Source organism: Mastigoproctus giganteus, chromosome 8 (genome assembly GCF_048544385.1).
Source record: "Mastigoproctus giganteus isolate SK-2022 chromosome 8, ASM4854438v1, whole genome shotgun sequence".
Classification (NCBI taxonomy): domain Eukaryota; kingdom Metazoa; phylum Arthropoda; class Arachnida; order Uropygi; family Thelyphonidae; genus Mastigoproctus; species Mastigoproctus giganteus.
This window is the reverse complement of record NC_143582.1, coordinates 183245739-183273069: the sequence shown is the minus strand read 5'-3', so window position 1 is coordinate 183273069 and position 27331 is coordinate 183245739. Positions and strand designations below refer to the sequence as shown.

The 27331-nt window shown below is 36.5% G+C and overlaps 1 protein-coding gene across 1 annotated transcript in view; it reads right to left on the bottom strand.

The window, feature by feature from the left end:
- The window catches only part of LOC150082054 (progesterone-induced-blocking factor 1-like), a 172245-nt gene that overhangs the window by 99207 nt on the left and 45707 nt on the right, over positions 1-27331 (bottom strand). The window contains exons 5-6 of the mRNA XM_090379941.1: positions 15951-16043; positions 2991-3089 (exon numbers count right to left, since the gene is read on the bottom strand). Of these exons, the coding sequence (XP_090236067.1) occupies positions 2991-3089; positions 15951-16043 (192 nt within the window). The remainder of the gene's footprint in view (positions 1-2990; positions 3090-15950; positions 16044-27331) is intronic.

The window sequence follows — 27331 nt, the reverse complement described above, 5'->3', positions numbered from 1 at the left end:
ACAAGATTAGTGAATGGAACAAAGGGTTGCTCTTACGAAGAAAGGCTTAAGTTTTGCAAATTACAGAGTCTGGAGACTAGGCACCGGCGAGGTGATCTGATAGAGGTGTATAAGGCTTTGAATGGTTTGAGCATGCTCAGTGCCAATGGGATTCTTCATCTTGCTCAGAATAATCAGCTCAGAGGGCATAAATTCAAATTGAGGAAGGACGGATGTCGGATAGATGTGCGGAAATTTGCCTTTGGCCAGCGGGTGGTTGGTTGGTGGAACCGACTTCCATCACTTGTTGTTGAAGTTGATAGCCTAAACAAATTTAAGGCTCAACTGGACAGGTATTTCGAGCGAACGGAGGGGTGAAATGGGAGTGGTTTTTTTTTTTTTTTTTTGGCTGTTGCTGAATAAGCTTGCTTTCTTGCATCATATGCCTCTACTAATGCTAATGCTAATGTTAATTAATTAATAATAGCATTTTACGCTATTATGGTGAAATGTGTTCCCCTTCACTGAATTCTTCAATCATATAAAAAACAAATTTTCCTATTTATGTATTACAATGATGAAGGGAAAGTGACCAACGAAATGTGCAAGTGGTGGTGGTAGTGCCAGGAAACAAAACAAAATTGATTTAGAAATGAGGATGAAATGATTAAAAAGTACGAAGTAGGAAAAAGTTTGTCATCTACTGCAAAGGAATTAGGTCTCGCTGCTTCAACAGTGAATACTATTTTAAGGGACAATTTGCATATAAAAGAACATGTTAAAGGATCAATGCATTTAAGATTAACAGTGATCACAAAACAGTGTTCAGGTGCTATATCGAAGATGGAAAAGCTATTAATAATATGGATGGAAAATCAGATTCAGAAGCGAGTGCCCCTGAGTCTAATGACCATTTAAGCAAAAGCAACAAGTATTTATAAATATATTAAGGATAAGTACGGCAAGCAACAGGTGGTTTAATAGGGTCAAGCATCACATTGGTTTCCATAACGTTAAATATGCAGTGAAGTCGCCAGTGCCGATTCTGCATTTGCTGAGAAATTTTGTGATTTGCTGGAAAAAATTATTGATGAAGGCAGCTATTCAACACAGCAAATTTTTAACGTTGACAAGACTGCTCTGTATTGGAAAAAAATGTCGGATTGAACATACATTGCAAAGAGGAAAATACAATGCCAGGTTTCAAGGCATCAAAAGACAGGGCCACGTTTTTGCTTGGGGCTAATGCAGCAGGAGATTATAGATTAAAACCACTGCTTGTGTACCATTCTGGAAATCCTCATGCATTTAAGGGCATCAACAAAGCCACCCTATCCGTGCATTTCCGATTGAACCACAGAGCCTAACAATATCTCTCTTTGAGGATTGGTTTAAATGCTGCTTCATTCCTGATGTTGAAAAATATTGTAAAGACAATGATGTTCCTTTCAAGATTTTGCTTCTATTAGATAATGCTCTTGGACATCCTACACATCTAGATGATTTCAATTCGAACGTGAGAGCCATATATCTACCGCCAAACACGACTTCACTCATCCAACCTATGGATCAGGTTATTTCGAATTTAAAAGCATACTATTTACGCACATCATTGCTCAGGCATTGTCTGCAGTAGACAATGAGAAAAATTTTATAAGAGACTTTTGGAAATCTTACAGTATTTACCATGCCGTCTTAAACATTAATAAGGCCTGGGCAGAAATTACTAAAAGTTGTTTAAATGGCGCATGGAAGAAAATGTGCCCACGGCATGTAAAAGGCTGTTGTTGTTGTTTGGTTTTTAGGAGCATTAGCAACTAAGGCCATATTGCTCTGGGGATATGCGGTGGTCATTCTCTGACCTTTCCGCATCCTCCGTATTTGGTGGTCACGGGCTCGAACCCCGGTCTAATCAAGAAGCGTGTGCTACACACTTCTGCTCCTGCCCACCTGGCTACGGAGGCGCCAGCATGTAAAAGGCTTCAAAGGATTTGAAAAAGATGTGTGTGTGTGTGTGTGTTATGGAGGTTTAATGGCGCATAAGCTGCTGAGGCTATAGTGTGCCTAAAAAGATTAATCATACGAAGAGGTTACAGATAAAATTGTAAAGGTTGCAAAGCTACTCCAGTTGGAGGTTACTGCCAAAGACGTGGAGGAGTTAATAGAGGAAGAAGAGAAGGAATTATCTAATGAAGAACTTATTGACTTGCAAGTAGTGATAGTGAAAGAAGAAAATGCTGACAAAGCTCAAGATGAACCAAATGAGGAGCCGAGATGCTTCATTACCAGAGAGATGGCAATGGCAGTTTGTGAAACTGCATCAGCAATGGCAAGGTTTCAGAAGATGGATCCTGACAGCGAATGATTCTTAAAAGTTAACAGAGGGGTGAATGATATGCTTGCTTGCTACAACGAAATCTACAATGAAAAGAAAAAAGCCACCATCCAGTCATCGATTAATATGTTCTTTTGTAAGGTTGAGTGGCCGATCCCTTCTAAATCTCCACATCCCTCAACCTCCGTAGCGGCGTACTTATCAGCTGAAGACGTTGATTCTGGCAACAATGCTCAACTTACTGATGTTATGCCTGTCTCCTCTCTTTTTTCATAATTTTATAATTTTTTTTAAATTGCACGCTTTTGTAATTTTTCCTGTGCATGAGATAAAAAAATTTAATAAATAAATACAATAAATAATTCTATTTACATGTTCGTTGAACATTTCTTTTGCTTGTTGTTGTTTGTTATTTGGTTTTTAGGAGCACTAGCAACTAAGGCCATATTGCTCCGGGATATGCGGTGGTCATTCCCTGACCTTTCCACATCCTCCGTATTTGGAGCATAGTTGTGAGTGCTGCACAAGCATGGGGGAAATTCCGATTTACGTAGTGTTCTGTGCAAAACAACCCTTACGTAAGTCGAGGAGTTCCTGTATGTGTATATATATATATATATGTGTGTGTGTGCATGTATGCATGCACACACAGTGCAACTACACTACAATATCTTACTTTATTCGAAGACGGTCGTATGCAATCCTTGCTTCACTAGCTGCAGTTTCTGCTTCCTCCTTTTGTTTCAAAAGCAAATCCTGAGAATCCCGAAATGCTCTGTTATATACAAAAAGAGTAAACCAACAGAAAATTTTGTTTATAATTTATAAAATAAAAAATTAATTTTTCAAAATTAAATAAAATTTTTAATTTAATTTAATTTTGAAAAAATTATTTTGTTTATAAAAATTATTAACTATCAATCAGATGGGATGATGATCTTACAGGTAAGCTCACCAGGTTCCATTTTTAATTAGTAAATGTTCCATTCAGAAAGAATACTTGATGAGAATCAACGGAAAGAGCAAGCTGGCTTTAGGACAGGATTCTCAACTATGGATCACCTTCACGTAATGTCACAGCTAATGGACAAAGCAAATGAATATAAAACACCATTATGCCTGGCATTTTTGGATTATGAAAAGGCATTTGACTCCATACTGTATAAGGCAATGTTTCGGGCACTGGAAAGACAAGGCATAGATACCCCATACATTATGATTTTGAAGAATATATATGAGAATGCTACCTCCTTTATTAGACAAGACAAAGACAGTAGGAAAAAAAAAAAAAAAACCCTTATTTCACCCATCCACTCACTCCAAATGTTTGTCAAGTTCTGCCTTGAATCTATTTAAAAAGCTATCAACTTCTACAATGACATATTGAGGGTTGTTCCAGCAATCAACCACCTGCTGGCTAAAGGCAAACTTCCACACATCTATCCTACAACCATCTTTCCTCAATTTGAATTTATCCCCTCTCAGGCGATTATTCTGAGCAAGAGGAAGAATTCCATCAGCACTGACCATGCTCAAACCATTGAAGGCTTTATACACCTCAATCAGATCACCTCACAGGTGCCTAGTCTCCAGACACTAATTTGCGAAACTTAAGCCTTTCCTTGTAAGAGCAACCTTTTATTCCATTCACTAATCTTGTTGCCCTTCTCTGTACTCGTTCCAACAGCTCTACATCCTTCTTAAAATGAGGCCTCCAGACCTGTGTACAGCACTCAAGGTGTGGCCTAATCATTGCCTTATACAAGGGGATAATCACCTCTTTATCCCTGATAGAAAAATTCCTGTATATCATTGACAAAACACCATGAGCTACTCTTGCAGACCATCTACACTGCTCAGAAAACTTAATATCTGCCTGCACAATTACCCCCAGGTCCTTTTCGTTCTCTACCACTGTCAGTGTAGTACCACAGAGTTGATATGTCACTCTGGGGGTTGCTGCTTCCCATATACTTTACATTTGTCAATGTTAAACTTCATTTGCCACCTCTCAGTCCATTTGCTCAACTTTTCTAGATCCTGTTGCAGCAGCGTACTGTCATTAGTGTCATTAACAACCCTGCCAACCTTTGTATCATCTGCAAACTTGGACATTAAGCCTCATATACCATCATCAATATCATTTATAAATACAGAAAACAACAATGGACCCAACATTGAACCCTGAGGGACTCCACTAATAACATTAGTCCACGAAGAGCAGTGTCCATTGATTACCACTCTCTATCTTCTCCCACTCAACTATCCCTTTATCCATAGCAGCAATTTGCCTCCAATGCCACACTGCTCCAATTTGTACAGCAGTCTTCCATGAAAGAGTACAGCTCTAAAATGGATGGCCACCAGATAGTTCACTGGATTGAACCTATTGGCAACTCTCTAGGAGGCTTCTGAATCAGCTGGTTTATAATATTACTGCCTCTATTCTGTCAGATAGTGATGGGAGGAAATCAGAGTAGTGCATATGCAGGGGATTAAGGAATTGGGTATATTCTTGCTGTGCGTACACCTATCCAAAAATTTCATTATTACATACATGTCCTTCCCACCTTTTCTTACTACTCAATAAATCATGAAAAGTCAAACTAATATAACAAATGTATCTGTGAAAACACATTCTCCAAAACACTTATTATTATTATTATTAGCTTTATAGTGCAAGGAAGCCTGAGGCTTATGCTGCACCAACCAAAAAAATAAAAAATTTCTGAATTATCCCGAGAGAGAGAGAGAGTTGTTGTTGTTTTGATTTTTAGGAGCATTAGCAACTAAGGCCATATTGCTCCGGGATATGTGGTGGTCATTCCCTGACCTTTCCACATCTTCCGATTTTGGTGGTGACGGGCTTGAACCCTGTTCTAATCAAGAAGCATGTGATACGCATTACTGCTCCTCCCCACCTGGCTACAGAGATGCAAGAGAGAGAGAGAGAGAGAGAGAGAGAGAGAAAGAAAAGAAGAAGAAGGGAATTACAAGAAAGAGAAGAATGATGATATCCATCTCAAGACCCTGGGTGTGCCAAGCCCATACTCACCAGATGTGAGCTTCTGGAGGTATATGTAGTGTCAGTTCCAATCTCAATAATGTCCATTTACACTTATAATTTGCCAAGCCCCACATACTTTTTCTAACAGAATCTCAATTATCAGTTGATTCAACCACTGGTCATCTTAGTTGTCCTAATTATTCACTGTAAGATTCCTTTTGCTTCAAAGGTGGTACTGTTCATATGTCCACACTGATATTCCCTGTTAGACACAGCAATTTGGAATCTCCTCTTTTTGATCTTCTCTGGCTTAAAATCACTCTACCCCATTCTGTTAAATTCATCTGATGCCTCTATCATTCTCTGAACTCCACTAATCACTCTGAACTCTGAATTCCTCACTTTGAAACTTGACTTTCTCCAGTCCAACTTTCCTACAAGTCAGCTAAATTTTCCTTGGTGATTTTAATGTTCAGAAATACAGCTGGCTTCCATTTTCTACTCACATGGACACAAACTGTTCGAGTTGCTGAGACTTTTGCAATTATTAATGATGTTGCACAGATTGTTCATTTACCTACCAGAATACCAGACAATTCTAAACATGCAGCCAACTTGCTTGATCTTTTTCTCACAAACACTCCATTTAAGTAGATAGTTGAGGTAAGTGGTCCTCTAGGTGCCTCAGATCACAACTTGGAGATGATCTCTTCTCCAATGTGGCCTTTCTCTCATAGACATTCTCAACCTTGTGCTGTTTGGCATTATAAGAATGGAAAATGGGATGATCTACAAAATTTCTTTTCTTCTTTTCCTTTGTCGGATTATTTTTTAAATCTTCTGATGTCAATGTTTGCTCAAATCGAATCAATGAATTTATTCTTGTAGGAATAAAATCCTTTATTCCACACTCCATCTTATACATTGATTTTACAGTAAATGTGTTAAGGCTGTTAAAGATAAGAACGTTGCATATCGGAATTGGCTTGCATCTAAATCTCCAGGTTCATTTTATGCCTACACAAAAGCTTGCAACAATTGTAATACAGCTACTAATCATTACAAACTAGATTTTAAACAGGCTAAGAGTAGAAAACTTGCTTCTTATACATATGATATGTTGAACATTCTGGTCTCTTACCAAAGCTAAAGGCTGCAACTTTTGCCCATCTTTATTACCACCTCTGTCAAAACCGGAATGTTCCATTGCCACCTCAGCTAAAGATGACCTGATAACATCCTATTTTGTTTCTAACTCGTGTACTGATGATCTTGGTAAATGACTTCCTATCATTCCCAGTACACTCCATTCAATGCCTCCTGTGATCTTTCTTCAAAAGGATGCCAAAAGAATTTGGAACAGTCTTGATGTCAAGAAAGTGCCAGGTCCTAATGGTATTTCTCCACTTCTTCTCAAAATCTGGGCTCCTGGGTTAACTCCTGTTCTGTGCTGCCTTTTTACACTTTCTTATTCTATCGGTGTTTTCCCCCTTCTAATTGGAAATTTCTTCATATCCAGCCAGTTTCTAAAAAGCCTTCCCATCCAATTATTGTGTCATTGCACTTCTACTCTTTATAAAGTAATGGATTGATTGATCATTTAGTGGTTTTACGGCTATAAAGTAATGGAGAAATTCATTAACCGTCATTTCTTAAACTATCTAGTAACCTTCCATCTGATCAATGATTGCCAGTATGGATCCATCGGTGTCGATCCATAAGCCAGTTTCACTCTCAGCATTACTTTTCTTCCAAAAAGCTGCTCACTCTGCACAAATTTGAAATCTTCCCTACCATTGAATATTGTTCCCACATCTGAGGAGGTGACCCCAAAGCCTCTCTCACGCTTCTAGACTCCATTCAAAGAGGGCAGTTAGGTTAATTAATGACTCGTCTCTAACAGTCTCTCAACTCTGTCTCATAGACGTTCCGTTTCTGCTGCATGCCTTTTCTATAGATATTTCCATGTGCAGCACTGTTCTTTTGAGTTGGCTTCTGTAATTCCCGCTCTTTCTTCCAAACCATTCCGAACACATTCTGCAGCCAGTTAACATCCTTTTACTGTCCAACTTCAAGCTTACAGAACCAACTTTTCTTCTTCATTTATGTTTTTTGACTTCTGTTTTCTGGAACAACCTCCCTTCGCACATATCTCCTGAAAATTGCAATCTATGGAAATTCAAGTTTAATGTCAATAGGTATCTTCGTTAATCTTCTCAACCTTCAATCCATACTATAGGTTTTAATACCTCTTGCTTAGGGTTTTCATATAAAAAAAAAAACATGTAGCAGACAGTGATGTATCTTGCTGATTAGGATGCCACAGAAGGCAGACTAATTCTGCAGTATCAGTGCTACACCTGTGAGGTATAACTTGAAAATAATGAGCCTGTGTTAACTGGTTGATGATAAAAATCTTCAATTTTCTGTATCTTCCTAACAGCATCTGCAGCTGAGCGGCTAAACACAAGGGTACAGCCGACCGGGCTAGCCGGGTGGGTAAAGTGCCTGCCTGGCAACCCAAAGGTCGCGGGTTCGATTCCCGCCTCGGGCTTGGATCAAAGTACTGCAAAAACCTTGGGAGGTGCATTATGGCCACAGAAGCCTATGCGCCAACAACTACCAAAAAAAAAAAAAAAAAAAACCAAGGGTACAAAAAATACATGTGCTTTCAGTGATCATGGGTCAAGCCCGTGTAGAGAATGAGCAAATGTGTATTTAGAATAGTATTATAGTTGCAGAAGAGAGAAAAAAGAGAACATATATAACAGACAGAGAAAAAAAAAAACAAGAGAAAAGCTTAAAGTAATTTGTAAAGAGGGAAATTAAAATATATTAAAAACAAATGTAAAAAAAAAATAACTAGAAAGTAATTCCATTATTAAGATTGAGTAAAGAAGGTAATTGAGTAGAAGAGATTCAATTGAATGATAGCTGCATTTCTTATGAATTATACTGGCTATTGCAAATTGAAATTTTGTGAATAATAGATATGTAGTGTTTGGTTTGGTTTGGTTTTTTTTTTGTTTTTTGTTAGGAGCATTAGTAACTAAGGCCATATTACTCTGGGAATATGCGGTGGTCATTCCCTGACCTTTCCGCATCCTCCGTATTTGGTGGTGATGGGCTCGAACGTATGTAGTGTAATAAGAACTTAAAAGATTTAATTGTGCAAGTTTAGGATGCTGATTTGTTTATTTAGAAGGCATTTTACATTGACGAGGTTTTGTATTATGCAGTTATATGAATTGAATTTTACATTGGAGAACTACTAATAGCAATAACTGGGTTCATTAAGAATTATAGGTATTTTGGAATGAAAGTCATGAAAGCTTGAATGATAGGTATCATTATTAGAGGTTTGATAGCAATATATAATATAGGTTTAAAAATAGCAGACAATATTACATTGAAAATATTACATATATATATATATATATATTTTGTGTCAGTCTCAATTGCTCATGAGTAATACACAGTTCTGCCCAAAAAAAAAAAAAATATATATATATATATTTTTGAAAAGAGACTAACCCTCAGCTTTTAGATCTTCTAATCTTATTGAGAATTAACATAGCTGCCAGGTTGCACTGTTGGCTTTAATTCTTAGACAAGCTGTTGCCTCAAAGATAGCTGTCAAAGATAGAGGTCTGTTATATATATAAAGGTCTATAAAGTAATGCATTATAGCACTAGTTAAAAGTTAATCTTTGAATACCATCTAAATTTAAATTTTGAATACTATCTAGCTGAGAATACTATCTAAATACTAGTGTGTGTGTGTGTGTGTGTGTGTATATATATATATATATATATATATATATATAGAGAGAGAGAGAGAGAGAGAGAGATATAAATGGTGGGATAATAAAATGGAATACAGAACACACACCATTTTAATGTACTAATGTACAGTTTCTATATATATCAAACTGTATGGCATGTAACTGCATGAAAAACAATACTCAGTGATTTAATTATCATGTGAGGGAAATTTACTGAATTTCTCAATAGCACAGTTATCTTTCCCATACTGACTAGATTAATGCATATTAATAATCTATTATCAAATATCTACCACAACAAAACTAAAAGTTTATTAATATTTTAAATGAGAATTAGAAAATTCTGTACCATTGCAAAGTGTTGATAAAAGTATCTGACTAAAAATTTTTCTTGATTAATTAATACAAGTCCTGAACTTGACTGAAATGAACTTGATAAATATGAACTCCTGTGGGTCTATACATGAGAAATGTAAATATACATATGTACTTGTGTACTGATGAATTTAGAAAGGATTAGCAAAAGAAAAGGTCTATAAAGTAATGCATTATAGCACTAGTTAAAAGTTAACTGCAGCCATTATCAATCCACTACAAGATGGAAGACACCTCAACAATTCATGTTGAGGGAAATGGACCATAATCTGCCACGCTGGTCCAGTGCAGGTTGTCAGATCGACCATATTTAGCAGTCAGGGGCTTGAACCCCAGTCTATTCAAAGAGACTATGCTACTGTACTCCCACTCCTGACCACTTGGCTACAGAGGTCTGTTATATATATAGCACTAGATATTGCTAATAATCCAAACAAATTCAAGCATTATATCTTGAAAAGCCAACTATATTCAAAGATATTTTAGAATGTGTATTTGGTAAATGTTAAGAGTTCGCACCAAGATTATAAATTTAGTATTATTTTAAGATGCAAAGCAGTTTGCAGTACTGCAGAATAGCATTAGCATTAGCATTAGTAGAGGCATATGATGCAAGAAAGCAAGCTTATTCAGCAACAGCCAAAAAAAAAAAAAAACCACTCCCATTTCACCCCTCCGTTCGCTCGAAATACCTGTCCAGTTGAGCCTTAAATTTGTTTAGGCTATCAACTTCAACAACAAGTGATGGAAGTCGGTTCCACCAACCAACCACCCGCTGGCCAAAGGCAAATTTCCGCACATCTATCCGACATCCGTCCTTCCTCAATTTGAATTTATGCCCTCTGAGCTGATTATTCTGAGAAAGATGAAGAATCCCATTGGCATTGAGCATGCTCAAACCATTCAAAGCCTTATACACCTCTATCAGATCACCTCGCCGGTGCCTAGTCTCCAGACTCTGTAATTTGCAAAACTTAAGCCTTTCTTCGTAAGAGCAACCCTTTGTTCCATTTACTAATCTTGTTGCCCTTCTCTGTACCCGTTCCAGCAGCTCTACATCCTTCCTGAAATGAGGCCTCCAGACCTGTATACAGTACTCAAGATGTGGCCTAACCATTGCCTTATACAAGGGAATAATCACCTCCTTATCCCTGCTAGAAAAATTCCTGTATATCATTGACAAGACACCATGAGCTACTCTTGCAGCTCGTCTGCACTGCTCAGAGAACTTCATATCTGCCTGCACAATTACCCCCAGGTCCTTTTCATTCTCCACCACTGTCAGTGTAGTACCGCAGAGTTGATACATTGCTCTAGGGTTACTGTTACCCATATGTAGTACTTTACATTTGTCAATGTTAAACTTCATTTGCCACCTCTCAGCCCATCTGTTCAACCTTTCCAGATCCTGTTGCAGCAGCATAGCGTCAGTAGTGTCCTTAACGACCCTGCCAACCTTTGTATCATCTGCAAACTTAGACATTAAACTTGATATCCCATCATCAATATCATTCATAAACACCGAAAACAACAACGGACCCAACACTGAACCCTGAGGAACTCCACTAATAACATTAGTCCACGTTGAGCAGTGTCCATTGATTACCACTCTCTGTCTTCTGCCACTCAACCATCCCCTTATCCATAGCAGCAATTTGCCTCCAATGCCACACTGCTCCAATTTGTGCAGCAGTCTTCCATGTGCAACAGTATCAAAAGCCTTTCTAAGATCCAAATATATAATATCAAAGTTATTCCCTGCATCCAGTTCTTTTGTGACTACATCATAGTATCCAATCAAATTGGTCAGGCAAGACCTGCCCTTAACAAAACCATGCTGCGTCTGAGCTATAACTGAATTCTTGTCTAGATGATCCTGCAGTGCTTCTTTAACCAGTGCCTCCATTAATTTACCTGGAACAGAAGTTAAACTAACAGGTCTATAATTACTTGTGTCAGCCTTTGATCCTCCTTTGTGAATTGGGGTTACATTTGCACATCTCCAGTCTATGGGTACCTCCCCTGAGTCCAAAGAAGCTCTCATAATTATGGCTAGGGGTTTGCATACTTCCTTTGCTGCCTCCTTTAATATAACTGGATAGATCCCATCCACCCCAGGTGCCTTTTTTATGTTTATCCTCAACAATCTCTCCTCCACTTTCCTCTCAGTTATTACAAAATCATCCAGCTCACTGCCAATGTTTACTTTACCTACATCATTCTCCTTCCTGAATAACTCCTCATGCGTGAATGTAGATGCAAAATACTCGTTTAGATTGTTAGCCACCTGAGCAGGATCCTCAACTGTTGAACCATCAATATCCAGTGGACCAATCTGATTCATCCCTTTCCTTCTCGAGTTCAAGTATGTAAAGAACTCCTTTCTGTTTTTCTTTGCATCCTTTGCCAAGGATTTTTCGTAGTCTGCCTTTGCCTACCTAATCTCCTTTGTGACTTGGTTACAGACCAACTTATATCTATCATAGGCTTCCATGTCACCCATTAATTTGTATGTATCCCATGCATTTTTCTTCTCTGCCACATGTCTCATTAGTCCATCTGACAACCATTTAGGCCTAAACCTTGAACAATATTTCTTAGTTGGTATGTAAAGCCTGGTAGCCACCAAGATTAGTTCCTTGAATGCTTCCCATTTTGAGTTTGCTGTTGGTAACATCATCAGTTGGTCCCACTGTATAGAATTTAAATACTGCCTCAGACCATCATAGTCGCCTTTACGAAAACAAAAACCCTTCCCTTTACCTCTGATGGTAGTTACCTCCTTGAGTAAATCCCACTTCAACACACTGTGATCACTGCCACCTAGTGGTTCATTTATCTGCAGGTTCTTAATGCATGAAGAATCACTACTGATAATCAGATCAAGAGGATTGCTCCCTCTTGTTGCCTCACGAACATGCTGATGTAGAAAACAATCATCCAATAAATCCACAAAAGCCTTGCTAGTGTGCGAGTGACCAACCCACAAATTCCAGTCAATATCTGGGAAATTAAAATCCCCCATTATAAGACTCTCTGATTTACTGGCCCACTCTATTTCCCTGTACAATATATTATTATACTCATCAGAGTCATTAGGCCTATAGCACACTCCTACTCTCAATTTTGATTTCCCTATGCTTATGTCACACCAAACTGACTCGACACTGCCCTGTCCATCGATGTCAACTGGCTTCACTTCCTTTGACTTTATGTGTTTCTTAATTAATAGCATAACCCCTCCTCCCCTCCTGTCCTGTCTATCCTTTCTATATACATTGTATTCCCCAAATTCCAGTTCCGCATTGCTTATATCTGTGTGACACCACGTCTCTGATATCCCAACAATATCTGCCTTTGATGTTTTGAGCAATACCTCAAATTCATCAAATTTATTTACCAAACTCCTAGCATTGGTGTACACGCAGGTATACATGCACCTGTTTCTATTCTTAGCTACCCTAACACAACCCATGTGTTTACTTGTAACGCAATGACTACCAGCAGTCTCTGAAATATCCTGCATCTTGTTTCTCAGACTTCTGCTCATTTGAATAGAAGCAGTGCAAGAATCACTTCCACCTCTGCCAGTGGCTACTGTTAATCTATTAGTCCTTGTATCCCCCCCAACTAGCAGTTTTCCGACCCACCTAACACTGCCTCGACAGCATCAGCAAAAATTCTTGCACCCTTTCTATTTAAGTGTATCCCATCCCTGTAGAAGCAATCTCTCCTGTTAACAAGTACAGTCCAGGCTGAAAAAAATTCTACCCCTTGAGCCTTGCACAATCCCTCCAGGGCCGAATTGATCGACAAGGCTCTCATCATATACTCCCTCCTATCGTGTCTGGGCAGAATTGCAGACACTTTCAAGTTCAACCCTAATTCACGGCTTTTTTTCAACAGTGACCTGTACTTGCTAAGTAATTCCGCCGGTCTCCTACTCTTAATATCATTAGTGCCAACGTGTACAACTATATCACCTTTTGTGCCCTTAAAAGATGATATCCGCTCTACAACGTCATCAACCTTTGCCCCTGGCAGACATACCCTGGTCCTATTCCACCTATCCTTTTTACAAAGCATGTTCCCCGTTTTCCTGACAATAGAGTCACCAACAACTACTAGTTCCTGTGGGACCAGCGCATTCTGCCTAGGGGGCTGCCCCTGTGTTGCCTGATGACCAAGTGCAAGCTCTGGCGTTGATGTGGGCAGCTGAGAGCTTGATGGGCCCCTCAATTTATTTCCTTCGAGGGCATCCACCCTGTCCTTCAAGGTCTCATAAAGGCCCATAACAATGCTGAGTTGTCGCCTGATTTCCTTGCACTCCTTACATCGGGCACACACAAAGACATCCCCCTTGGCAGTATCATGTCCCGTACCCGACTGCTCCGCAAACATCAAGCAAACAGTGCATTTTAATAGACTGTGATTCAGAGGGCAACTGCCCCCCTCAGTTCTCCCCTGAACCACAGCACTCCCATTAGCTTGAGCCTTTTGCTTTGCTGCTCTGGTCAGAGTCATGATTCCAATTTAATTCAATAAAATTTAAAACAAAAATTAAATCCTTAAGTTATATCCCAAAACAGTTATGTTATATATATATATATATATATATATATTTTTTTTTTTTTTTTCGGTATCTAGTGTTCCCTTTATACAACTTCCGTATCACGTGTACCACTACAGTTATGTATTAATTATTTGTTACGATTAAGTCGTTATATATATTTATAGAGTTAAAAATACAATTTAATTGACAATAAAGTTTATCAAGATTAATAGATTTACTGATTAATTGACAATATTATATTATGCAGTATACTACACTAAGCTTATGCTATCGTGTAAAAATGGCGGGAATTCACGAACGGTATTTCTACGGACTCGTAAGTATTGATTAGCTTCGAAATCTCGCTATCTCAATTTAGAATAAACTAAGGATCCTGACTAGGTCTATAATCTACTTATAGAAGATAATTTGATATAACAATTGGTTAATAAATCGACTAAATTTGGTTAAAAGACCTCTCGTTCAATTTGTGACACGTGGATTTGATACCGTTACCGATACTAAGTAATATCTACGAAATCTCTGTCTAAGTTAAACTTTAAACTAAGTATCGTAACTAGGAATATAAAGCTACTCTAGAAAATAAGTTAATATGACAATTTAAACTAATAAAGCAGAAAATAAATCAGGAAAAACTTCTCTGTTTGAAGAGCTTTAAGGAGCAATACTCGGCCTTGGTCTTCAATGGGAGCAGATGACAACCATGATTGAAAATTAAACCTAGAAAAGTGTACAAATTTAATTTAATTGATCAGTAATTTTCCTTTTACTTGATGGCAACACCTGGTGTTGCCATCAACTTGTAATTCAAATTTAAAGTTTTCATATAAAACCATTCAGCTTCAGTTATACAAATTGCATAAATGCAATGTGTTCTGATATTGCAATGTTTATTGCAATAACTATATTGCAATAAATAAGTCTGACTTGCAGTTTTTACTGTTGTTCATATACAGTAATAGCTCGGTTATCCAGTATCTATGAGGATTGGGGAAATGCCAATTAAGAGGATTTGCTGGCTGAACAAACTTCTCTTATAGGTGCCTACATTGTAAAATGTTGTAATATGAAGTTAAACTTCCTAGTCATGCCTATGTATGCACCATACTTTTTATTTCCTTCGGTTTAAGTTTTAAAATACTTGTATTTCTGAGTACTGCATGAGCCATGGGAAACTGTGAAAAAGAGCCAAACTTGTCCCAAAGTCACAGTATGTTGCAGCCATATGACAAAACATTTCAGACACTATTTTACAAGACATGAAGGAAACTGAAGGAAATTATCAAGGATGGGAGTGACAGTGTCCACAGGTACACTGCCACTCCCATGAAAATGTAATCAGATTAAGGTTGACAATGTTGGTGCCAATATTTATATCTATCTATAAAATATAAAGATAATTAAGGCATTTAAGGTACCTACTTAATGCCCTTTACAGGATATTTTGGATAACCTGATTAGTCTCCAATTTGTTTAGTTATAGCAAAAGAACAAGCATATCATATCATACCTCACCTTCCCAATGACCATGCAAGTCACTATTAATTATATAATTTGATCCACCCTCACTTTCATCTGTTCATTATTAAAGTCTTTTGATTTTCACAAATTCAACCTTTCACATCTGAGAACCACATGGTTACTTCACCGGTTGTTGGAATAGAGTGGCCACCGTCAAGTGCCAGACAGACGCCTTCACCAACCTATTTTGTTCTCTCTCTATACATAAAAATTTACATTTGCTTTTTCCTCATTTTGCAACAATATCGAATCTGTTGCAGAACGAAGTAAATGTCAAGGTATCCCCTATTTATTATTTAGAGTGGTGTAATAATACATGTACATGTGTTTTACCAAACATTAAAGTGTGAAGGTACAGAGAGTAATTATAATTACCTTATTTGTTTTTCATATGCTGAACCCGTGGTAATAATCCATTTCTCTCTCTCTTGTTGTAGTTTGTTTTCAAATTCGTTCTTGTATTGGTTCCTGAATAAAGAGTAGTTCAGAGATTAGAAAATACTTATCATAATTAATTTCTAATTTGACATATTTTTTCAATGTCTATAAAATCTGCTGCAAAGCTTTAAATACATTTTAAATAAAATGTCATTACTTCATCTTGTAGATGGGGTTTTGTGTTATGGTGAAAATAATGAACAATTCATTCTATTCAAGCTCAATACAGAGGGTTGGTTTGGCACATCAACTACTTTTGTCAAGGTTGGCCAGTTCATGTTTTTTTTTATTTTTTATTGTGCGTTATATTTGTACAAGTGTATAATGATATGGCTGAGTATGCATGGTGTGTGAGCTGCTGCATTGACTCAAAAATAAAAACTGACTCCCCCCTTACATACACTCAGAATCAACTGACTATAGCCTCAAATGAAGAGGCCTTTAAAAATTTCTTGTCTTTAAATGGTTTGAACTTAATACCAGAGCACCATCCTAGTCATACCGTGGCTGAACCAGAATAAAAAAAAAAAAAAAAAAATCCATTTTTATGTGTATTAGCATAAATGCATAATGCACCTATTGTTTTCATGATGTCCGTTTGTCTTTCCTTCTGTATGTAACTACTCAACTCCCAGTGAATGGATTTTCACAAAATTTTATATACACGCCATTTAAAAAAATTTATCAAACCATTCTAAATTTCATTCAAATCAGATCAACAGAAATCTGGCAGTTATTATTTCTTTGTCCATAGAAATCCACCAATTATTATTATTTTTTCTTTTCATACATAACACATGGGCTACCCATATACCATATATTGTCGCTGAAACACTGGATATTATGTTTGTTGCTGTGCACAGGTTGGAGGATGCAGAGAAACAAAATGTTCTCATTTCACACATAAAAGTTGTTGCTCTTTGCTTTTTTGTTTTTTTAAATTAAAAATTATGATTTATTACTATTTGCTAATGCATGTGAAATGTAACACCCTATAAATTAACTTGTATAAAAATAAAAAATAAAAAATTCTGTTTTCTCCAGCTGTTGATCTGAACAACCAACAAACCCACAAAAACAATTTATCCCAATGATTAACAACTCACTGGCCAAAAGAATACTTCCTATAATTTAGTCTATAACTCTTCCTCCTTAAATTGAATTTATGACCTCTGGTTCTAGTATCATTTAATCCCATGAAAATTTCACCTTCATTAATTTTACTGTATCCTCTTGGAGGCTTATTAACTTCAATCGCAGACCCTCGAAAGTATCTGGTTACCAAGCTCTGCTGCCCACATATTCAAAGTACCTTTACCTATGTAAACTCTAGAAGGAAAGGGATGAATCAGATTGGTCCACTGGATATTGATGGTTCAACTGTTGATGATCCTGCTCAGGTGGCTAACAAACTAAATGAGTATTTTGCATCTACATTCACCCATGAGGAGTTATTCAGGGATAGGAATACGAGAGGCGAGTTAACCTCTGGCAGTGAGCTGGATGATTTTGTAATAACTGAGAGAAAAGTGGAGGAGAAATTGTTGAAGATAAACATAAAAAAGGCACCTGGGGTGGATGGGATCTATCCAGTTATATTAAAGGAGGCAGCAAAGAAAGTAAGCAAACCCTTAGCCATAATTATGAGAGCTTCTTTGGACTCAGGGGAGGTACCCATGGACTGGAGTTGTGCAAATGTGACCCCAATTCACAAAGGAGGATCAAAAGGCAACACAAGTAATTATAGACCTGTTAGTTTCACTTCTGTTCCAGGAAAATTAATGGAGACACTGGTGAAAGAAGGACTGCAGGATCATCTAGACAAGACTTCAGTTACAGCTCGGACACAGCATGGTTTTGTTAAGGGAAAGTCTTGCCTGACCAATTTGATTGGATACTATGATGTGGTCACAAAGGAACTGGATGCAAGGAATAACTTTGATATCATATATTTGGATCTTAGAAAGGCTTTTGATACTGCTGCACATGGAAGACTGCTGCACAAATTGGACCACTGTGGTACTGGAGGCAAATTGCTGCTATGGATAAAGGGATGGTTGAGTAGGAGAAGACAGAGTGGTAATCAATGGACACTGCTCATCGTGGACTAATGTTATTAGTGGAGTCCCTCAGGGTTCAGTATTGGGTCCATTGTTGTTTTCTGTATTTATAAAGGCAAATGAAGTTTAACATTGACAAATATAAAGTACTACATATGGGAAGCAGTAACCTCAGAGTGACGTATCAACTCTGTGGTACTGCACTGACAGTGGTAGAGAACGAAAAGGACCTGGGGTAATTGTGCAGGCAGATATGAAGTTTCCTGAGCAGTGCAGACGGTCTGCAAGAGTAGCTCATGGTGTCTTGTCAATGATATACAGGAATTTTTCTAGAAGGGATAAGGTGGTGATTATCCCCTTATATAAGTCAATGGTCAGGGCACACCTTGAGTACTGTATACAGGTCTGGAGGCCTCACTTTAAGAAGGATGTAGAGCTGTTGGAACGAGTACAGAGAAGGGCAACAAGATTAGTGAATGGAACAATCCTTTGTTCCATTCACTAATCTTGAAAGAAAGGCTTAAATTTTGCAAATTACAGTGTCTGGAGACTAGGCACCTGCGAGGTGATCTAATTGAGGTGTATAAAGCCTTGAATGGTTTGAGCATGCTCAGTGCTGATAGAATTCTTCCTCTTGCTCAGGATAATCATTTGAGAGGACATAAATTCAAATTGAGGAAAGACAGATGCAGGATAGATGTGCGGAAGTTTGCCTTTAGCCAGTGGGTGGTTGGTTGGTGGAACAGACTTCCATCCTTAGTTGTGGAGGTTGATAGCCTAAATAAATTTAGGGCTGAGCTGGACAGGTACTTGGAATGAACAGAGGTGTGAAATGGGAGCGTTTTTTTTTTTTTTTTTTTTTTTTTTGGCTGACGCTGCATAAGCTTGCTTTCTTGCATCATATGCCTCTACTAATGCTAATGCTAAAAAGACTTTTGTATAGGCATCCATGTACCAACCTTATCAGGTGGCCTGCTGCTTGTCTTTGAATCTTTTTGAAAAGTTTACTATCTTTTTTAGGTGTGGTATTCATAACAGGATGTCACATATCTGCCTTAAATAATAAAATAATTATAACCTCAGTACAATAAATTATTTCATATCATTAACACAACTCCATGGGTTCTCCTTGTTGTCAGTGCTGCACAGAGCATTTCATGTCTGCCTGAACAGTAAACCCACAAATCCTTTTCTTCCTCTACTGAACTTCATTCATCTACTCCAATGGTTAACTTATTTTGGGACTGCTATATCCCAAGCGTAAAACCTTGCTGATTTTGTGGCAGCAATAAAATAGATGCCATTTCCTTGACTATACTTGAACATTACACATTGCACCCTTCCATCAGTGTATTTAAGAAAATCAAAAATAATAGTAGTTGCAATGCTGATCAGTGAAGGACCCACTTTTAATCCTAACCCATTCTGAAGAGATTTCCTTTAACTAATAATGGAAATTCTATTAAATGGCTGATTTTCAGTAATTAACCATTAATTTCAATCATTTGCCTTTTATTATATTGCCATCCTATAATTCATCTAAGCACCTCCCCATGATCGAAATATATTCTAGCTTATATATTGTGTGAAGTACGTGAGACCAAAACAAATGTTTTATTAAATTCAAAAAAATCATATCAGTGTTGCTTCCTGCGTTCAACTCATAAGTAATACTGTCATAATAGTTTATAAGGTTGGTTAGTTTTTTTTTTTTTTTTTTTTTTAATGAAAACCTCAGCACAAAAGGTATCACAACCTATAGTATTTAGTACTTTGTGTGGGATGAGGGTTGAGAAGTTGAAAGAAGATACGAAGGTTGGTACGGTGATTAATGGCAGTAATGATGGTATACTACTGCAACAGGAGCTAGAAAAGTTAGGCACATTGGTCGAGGAATGCAAAACACTGCATATGGGAAGCAGTAACCCCAGAGTAAAATGTCCACTGTGTGGTACTATACTCAAGGTAGTGAAAAATGAAAAAGACCTGGGGGTAATTGTGCAGTCAGATATGAAGTTTTCTAAGCAGTACGGACAGGATGCCAGGACAGCTCATGGAGTTTTGTCATTGATATACCAGCAGGGATAAGGAGGTGATTATCCCATTGTATAAGGCAATGGTCAGGGCATATGTTGAATACTGCAGACAGGTCTGAGGTTTCATTTGTAGGAATGATGTAGAGCTGCTGGAATGAGTACAGAGAAGGGCGAGATTGATGAGTGGAACAAAAGGGTGCTTTTACCAAGAAAGGCTTCAGTTCTGCAAATTGCAGCATCTGGAGACTAAGCACCTACAAGGTGATCTGAGGTATTTAAGGCTTTGAATGGATTGAGCAAGCTCAATGCTGATGGGATTCTTGCTCAGACTATGCATATGAGGAATCACAAATTCAAAATGAGGAAGGGCGGTTAGAGAAGAGATATAAAGAAGTTTCCCTTAGCCAGTGGGTAACTGATTGGTGGAATAAACTTCCGTCTGTTGTTGTAGAAGTTGATAGCTTAAATAAATTCAAGGAAGGACTAGATGAAGTATTAGAGCAAATGGAAAGTGCTTTTTTTTTGGCTGATGCTGTATAAGCTTGCTTTCTTGCATCATTTTCCACTACTAATGCTAATGCTACTTGTTGACATTAGCCTTGAATTTCTGTAGATTGCACTTTTTCAGAAAATACATGTGAAGGGAGGTTGTTCCAGAAAAGAGAAGTCAAACAAATTAATGAGGAAGAAGAAAAGTTGGTTCTGTGAGTTTAAAGTTGGATAGTATGAGGATGATTATTGGTTTTAATTCCCCCTCTCTCTCTTCCAAAATGGTTTGAGAGAGAGGGAATTATAGAAGCCAATTCAGAAGAACAGTGCCCATGGAAATAAATAGAAAATGCATGCAGCAGAAACAGCATGTCTATGAAACAGAAGGTAGTGAGACTTTGTAAGAGATGGGTAATTAAATGACATTGCCCTCTTTTGAGTGGAGTCTAGAAGCCTGAGAGAGAGAGAAAGGTTATAGTGACACCACATGAGATGTAGGAACAATATTCCATGGTAGGGCAGATTTGAAATTTGTACAGGCTAAGCAGCTGTTTAGAAGAAAACCCCCAGCTTTTTAGATACAGAGGAAGCAATAAATTGGATATGTTTTTGCTATGAGAGATTACAAATAAGGGTAATCCCTAATAGGTCTTGTCTAGAAATGTGAGTGTCATCAGATAAGCATAGGAGCAGAAGAATCCTTTTTGCAAGATATAAAAAAACAGGATTAGTTTTAGAAGGATTGAAATTAACTAGGTTATTTTTGCCGGACTGAAGAATTACCTGGAAATTAGCATTCAAGGAGTTGGTAGTGGATACTAGAGAAGTTGAAGTTGTTTGTGCAGGGCAATATTTCTCAAACTGGAAGGTGAAATGCTATGTGTTATCATCAGTAAAACTATGGATAGGATTTCAGAAGATCATTAATACATAAGAAGAAAAGAGTGGGAGGAAAGAACTAAACTTTCGGGAACACAAGCATTAGTGGAGAAGTTAGATGATAGAAAGCCATCTACCATTATCTGCAGTGAGCAGTCAGAGAAAAAACTGGATACCCAATTAAAAAAAAACAGTAGGCAAACCATAAGATGAAAGTTCATTTAGAAGATCTTCATGCCAAACACAATCAAAAGCAACTGCCTGGGTTTCACCAAAAAACTTTTCCATTGAATTTGTACATCGGTGGGTAACATAAGCAAACATAACATCAGTGGATTGATACTGACAGAATCTGTACTGGTGATCACTGATCAGATGGATGGCTTCTAGACAGTTTAGGAGTTGGCAGCAAATGGATTTCTCCATTACTTTAGAACAAGAAGAGGTAAGTGCAATGGCATGATAATTGGATGGGAGGGATTTGTCATTCTTTTTAGGAACTGGCTAGATATGAGCAAATTTCCAAGCAGAAGGAAAACTGCAAGTGGAATAAGAAAGTAAAACTGTTACACAGAACATGAATAAGCTTAGAGCACAGGTTTTGAAAACAAGTGAAGAAATACCATCAAGACATGGTGCTTTTGAACATCGACTGTTCAAAATTCTTCTGACAGCACTTTGAAGACACAGGAGGCATTGAATGGAGTGTGCTGGGAATGGTAGGAGGTCATTTACCAAGATCATCAATACACAAATTAGAAAAGTAGGATGCTATCAGGTTGGCTTTATATTTAGCTGAAGTGGCAACAGAACCATTGGGTTTTAACAGAGGTGGGAGTAGGGATGGGCAAAAGTTGCAGCCAATAGCTTTGAAAAGAGACCAGAATGCTTGACTACCATTAGGGCAAGAAGCAAGTTTTCTACTCTTAGCCTGTTCAAAATCTAGTTCTGCTTAACAGTTGTTAAGCAGAACTAGATATAGAACTAGAACCACATATATTTATGTGGTCTCAGTTCCAATGAATGAAGTGTTTGGGAGGTTTAGATCTTTTCACAGATAAGTTTGTTCTATTAGTTTTGACTATTCATGATGTATTCAGTAATAAGAAAGGTGGGAAGGACATATATGAAGTAATGAAATTTTTGAATATGGCATACATTTTCCTTTACAAAACTGTGTTATGTTCTCTTGAGAATACCTTTAAATCAAAATGACCTGGATTAAATTCTTAATCAATTCCTGCATGATTTTCCCTGCCAATGAAGTCAGACTGACCAAAGTGGGTAACTCTGCCGTTATCTACTTTGTTCTTAAAAACCACCTTTATGGATAGAAGTGCTAGCAATGTACTAGCACTTCTCCAATCCAAGGGAATCACATCCATTGATTGAAGAATCCAGTGAAGTCCTCACATTTAGTCTCAATATGATGATGCACTTGCTCACTGTTTCCTTCAAAATGACTGGGTATATGCCACTACCCAAGAGGCTTTATTTGCCTTCAGGTTAAAAAATTTTCAACTAAACAATTCTCTGCACTTTCTGTATTACTGATTTCACAGTGCTTGTGTTCAAAAGTACAGTTTTTTCTCACTTCAAAGGGGCTTTAGTCAATAAAGTAATGGATTATGATGATTGCAATAAATATTAAAGTCTTGGATTATATGACTGTTAGGAATTATTTTATTAGAGGAGAATGAAAGGATGCAGGAGAGGCACTGTCATCATTATCATCGTCATCACTTTCTACTGAATTGATAGTGAAGAAACAGTGTGGAAATTATGATGGCTCTAAAAATAGTTGTTAGATATCAACTTCTGATATTTATACCTACGCTTTACTGATTTCCAAAATGGCTTCAGAAAATAAATTCCTTAATGAAGCGAAATATTTTATTTTAAACTTAAGCAATTAAGAAAACATTATGTATTAACTCAAATGCATAAAGAAATCAATGTATAAAAAATACTAAGAAATATTTTAAAAAATACACACAAGAAAACAACAAAAAAACCAGCTTATTTCCTCTAAATTCAACTGCAAAGTGAAATTAATCACTCAAATACTCTATTCTAAACCCATTATCAAGAAACTCAACTGTAGTGCCTGTAAAAAATTATATACAGTATTCTTCCTACCATTTCAGAGCGTCAATAATTTTCATCTAATAACCAATGTTAGCTAATTACCTTGCTTAATTAGGTGTTCTTGGTTTCTGAAAGCTTCCATTGAAAACAAAAATTTCCATTGTATATTATACTGCTATGTTTGTAATTTTGCTAGATGAACTTATCTATTTAATGTTACAAATTAAAACAGGTTATGTAACGTACATAGTGCATTACAATCTCTTAAATTAATTGTAATTTTCCTCTTTTTTTTATTAATAAAAGTGAGTAAATTTTTTATTAATAGAAGCAAACTAATTATCTTGTTTGTTACCAAATTACTGGTTGATTAACTAATAACTTATTAATTTATTATTAGTTAGATAATTAACTAATAACTAATAAATTACTGGTTGATTAACTACACATACCTCATAACCTATAATACAATTGTTTTGTAATCACAACGAGTGAAATGTAATATATATTTCATGCTCTGTGATGTAATAAATTAAACAAACAGCAATTGTACTTCAGTATGCTGGTACCATAATTTCAAATGTATTTTATTTATTTCTTCTTGTATTTTAATAACAATTGAAATCTAACATATTTCATGCTTCTGCTATGATTAACATCAAAGCAAACTAAATAATTCATGATGTATTTTATTTAGTAAACTGATAAAATAATGACCTCCCCAAAGAGCAACTTTACATACTAACAGAGAACTTTTTATTTCTGTGCATCTGCCATATTGTCCATTTTCCCACCTATCAGTGTATGGAAACAAACATACGGTTCGTAATATCCAGTGGTTCAGCTACCATACATGGTATATGGTTAGCCTGTGATATGTGTGAAAAAAAAAAAAATAAATAAATAATTCCTGGATTTCAATTTGTCCAATTTTAATGAAATTTGAGACGGCTTAATAAATCTTTCTAGAAGAAACAAATATAAAATGTAATGAAAATACATCCACTGGGAGTTGAATTATTATATGTGGACATACAGACAAGTAGACAGATGATCATGGTAAAGTCAACAGGTATTTATGCATATATAGTAAGCACCAGTTATAGTGATTATTGGTATTAGAATCAGATGCTTTATAGAATCAAATTTCAGAGAACAGATTCAAATCAATAAAATGCACTACTCTTTCATCATTTATTAGAATCACATCTTCGGTTATAAGAATCAATTTTGAATGTCTCTGTGATATTATTCTAAAGCACATTTCTGGAGGTCACAACACTAAGAAATACAGAGAAAGTAAGAAATAAAAACAATTTGCAGTTTTCAATTTATTGGGCTTTTTGTTTGTACGATCTGTTATAAACAGGTAGTAAACTCAATCTTATTGCATTTGCAATAAAAACAATAGCTGGAATTCTGCACGTTTTCAGGTTATTATGATGAAATGTGTTTCCTCTTCACTGAAATCTGCTCTTCATTCTGACATCTATTCGTAAACTTTTTACTCTGTATCTCACTTGCATGTGTCGTGTTAGTTCCAATTTGTGCATTCCATGTGCTTTATTATTGATTGACACTTATCTTTTTTTACTGTGTTTTAAATTTTATCACCCCAAAAAAAAAATGTCAGTGAACAGAAAGAGAGTGAATTTGAGTGTAAAAGATAAGTTATGAATTATAGAAACACGATGAACAGTGAATAGATGACAAATTAAACTTAAGCAATGTGTCTCAAAGAGAAGCAACAGTAAAATTAGGAGTGCCTCAGTCATCTTTATCAAAATCACATCACACATTAAATACTAATGTGATTAGTGAAACCAGAAAAGGAAGCATGAAGGGAAATGCCGAACAGCAGATGAAGCTCTGTTTTTGGTTCAAACATGCCAGTTCGTTTACTGCACCAATCAATCATAGCATTCTTCTTCAAAAAGCTAATGATTTTGCTGAAAAACTACACGAAGAGTTTAAGGTAGACTGATGACTGAAAAGATGGAAGGATATTGTTGTTTACAAAAAACTTCATGGAGAAAAACAGGATTCCAATGGTTCTGGAGCTGACAGCTGTTTGAAAACCTCTTGGCAAACTGTGTTAAGCACTTATAATCCTGAAGACATTTTTAATACAGATGAAACATGGTTGTACTATATGCCTACCCCAGACCATCACATGATTTTTAAAAATTCTTTTAACATGCAACACAATGGGACAATCAAGATGAAGCCACTAGTTATAGGCAAGAGTAAATTGTCTAGATGTTTTAATGAAGTAAAACAGCTGTGTGTTGATATGCCAATAATGCCAATGCCTGGATGACAGCTTCTTTACCTGAAGACTTCATAAATGGGACCTGCAATTGGATGAGAAAAACAAAAACATTGCACTACTTTTGGACAACTGGCCAGCTCATCCAAAGTTGACTTTCAAAAACATTGAATTAGTTTTTCTACCTTCGAATACCACATCACTGATTCAATCTCTCGACCAGTGAATAATAAAAACCTTTAAGACCTTTTATAGTTCAGATATGAGGCAAAGAATCATCCAATCTATATAGATGATTGTTTGGGAACATCATCCAATATTGCAAGGCAGATAACTGTTCTAGATACACTTCATATGAAAATGAGTGTCTGGAATGAAGTTTCCGAAACCCTTTCTCCAAGGAGGAGGAAAAATGAAGATGACCCTGAACAAATTCTAGTTACAAAACTGGCAAACTCATGAAACTATAGCTGTCCTGAGGAGAGCATTAGAAGAAAATGGTGCAGGTGATTGTGAATACTGATTGTTATACAATATTGAAAAATCGATAAATAGACTTTGCAGTGATAATTTAAAACAATCTAAAATGGGTGACTATTTTAAATTATAGTCATATTACAAAGTGTTATGTTTAATTAATATGTACATTAATTAAGCTATGGATGTAAGTATAAATTTATTTTTATTTTGCTAAGCTGTGGGATAATGTTCTTCCAATTTTCATATATCATTTAATTGGTAATAAACTTTTGGTAATAAAGTGTAAATTTGTGCTTTATATCTTCATTTTTATATCCTGTGAAAAATATTCAATGATTTACACTTATTAGAATTGCAGTTTATTAGAATCCAAATTCAATTTGCAAACCAGATCAATATAACTGGCACTTGCTGTATATGCAAATGTGCCAAAAAAATAAAATAAAAATTACTATTACCATTTAAGAAAACAATATTTTATTTTTACAGTTCTTACATTGTATTTTTTATCAGGAAAAACAATGTGCAGAATATAGTGAATATATAGGCACTTAAATTTAAGGTGAAAAAAAGATTACTATATGAGCTTGTAATACAAAAATCTAATATGCTTGTTGACAGTTAAAGAACTATTTATATTTATTATATAAATTTATATATATATATACACACACTTATATATATATATATATATATATATATATATATATGTGTATATATATATTTTCACTCTACTTTTAAGCTGGGTATAACCTCCAAGCACAAGCATGAAGGTGACCACCCAGGTGTGAACCAACGTCGAGGTGTGGCATCCACACCACATGGAGGAATGCCGCCCCTCTGTGCTACCAGGCCGTACTAGGTGGTAGATGACTCTCATCAACCAGTGCAATTCCACCACTTTGCTTATTGGAGGATTGAAGTGGTAGAAGCCATGTTTAGCCTCCAGAGCTAAGGTCCGGTCAACTCTTCCCCATCTCTTCCATCATGCAGTATGATTGATGACTTTTGAGGTTA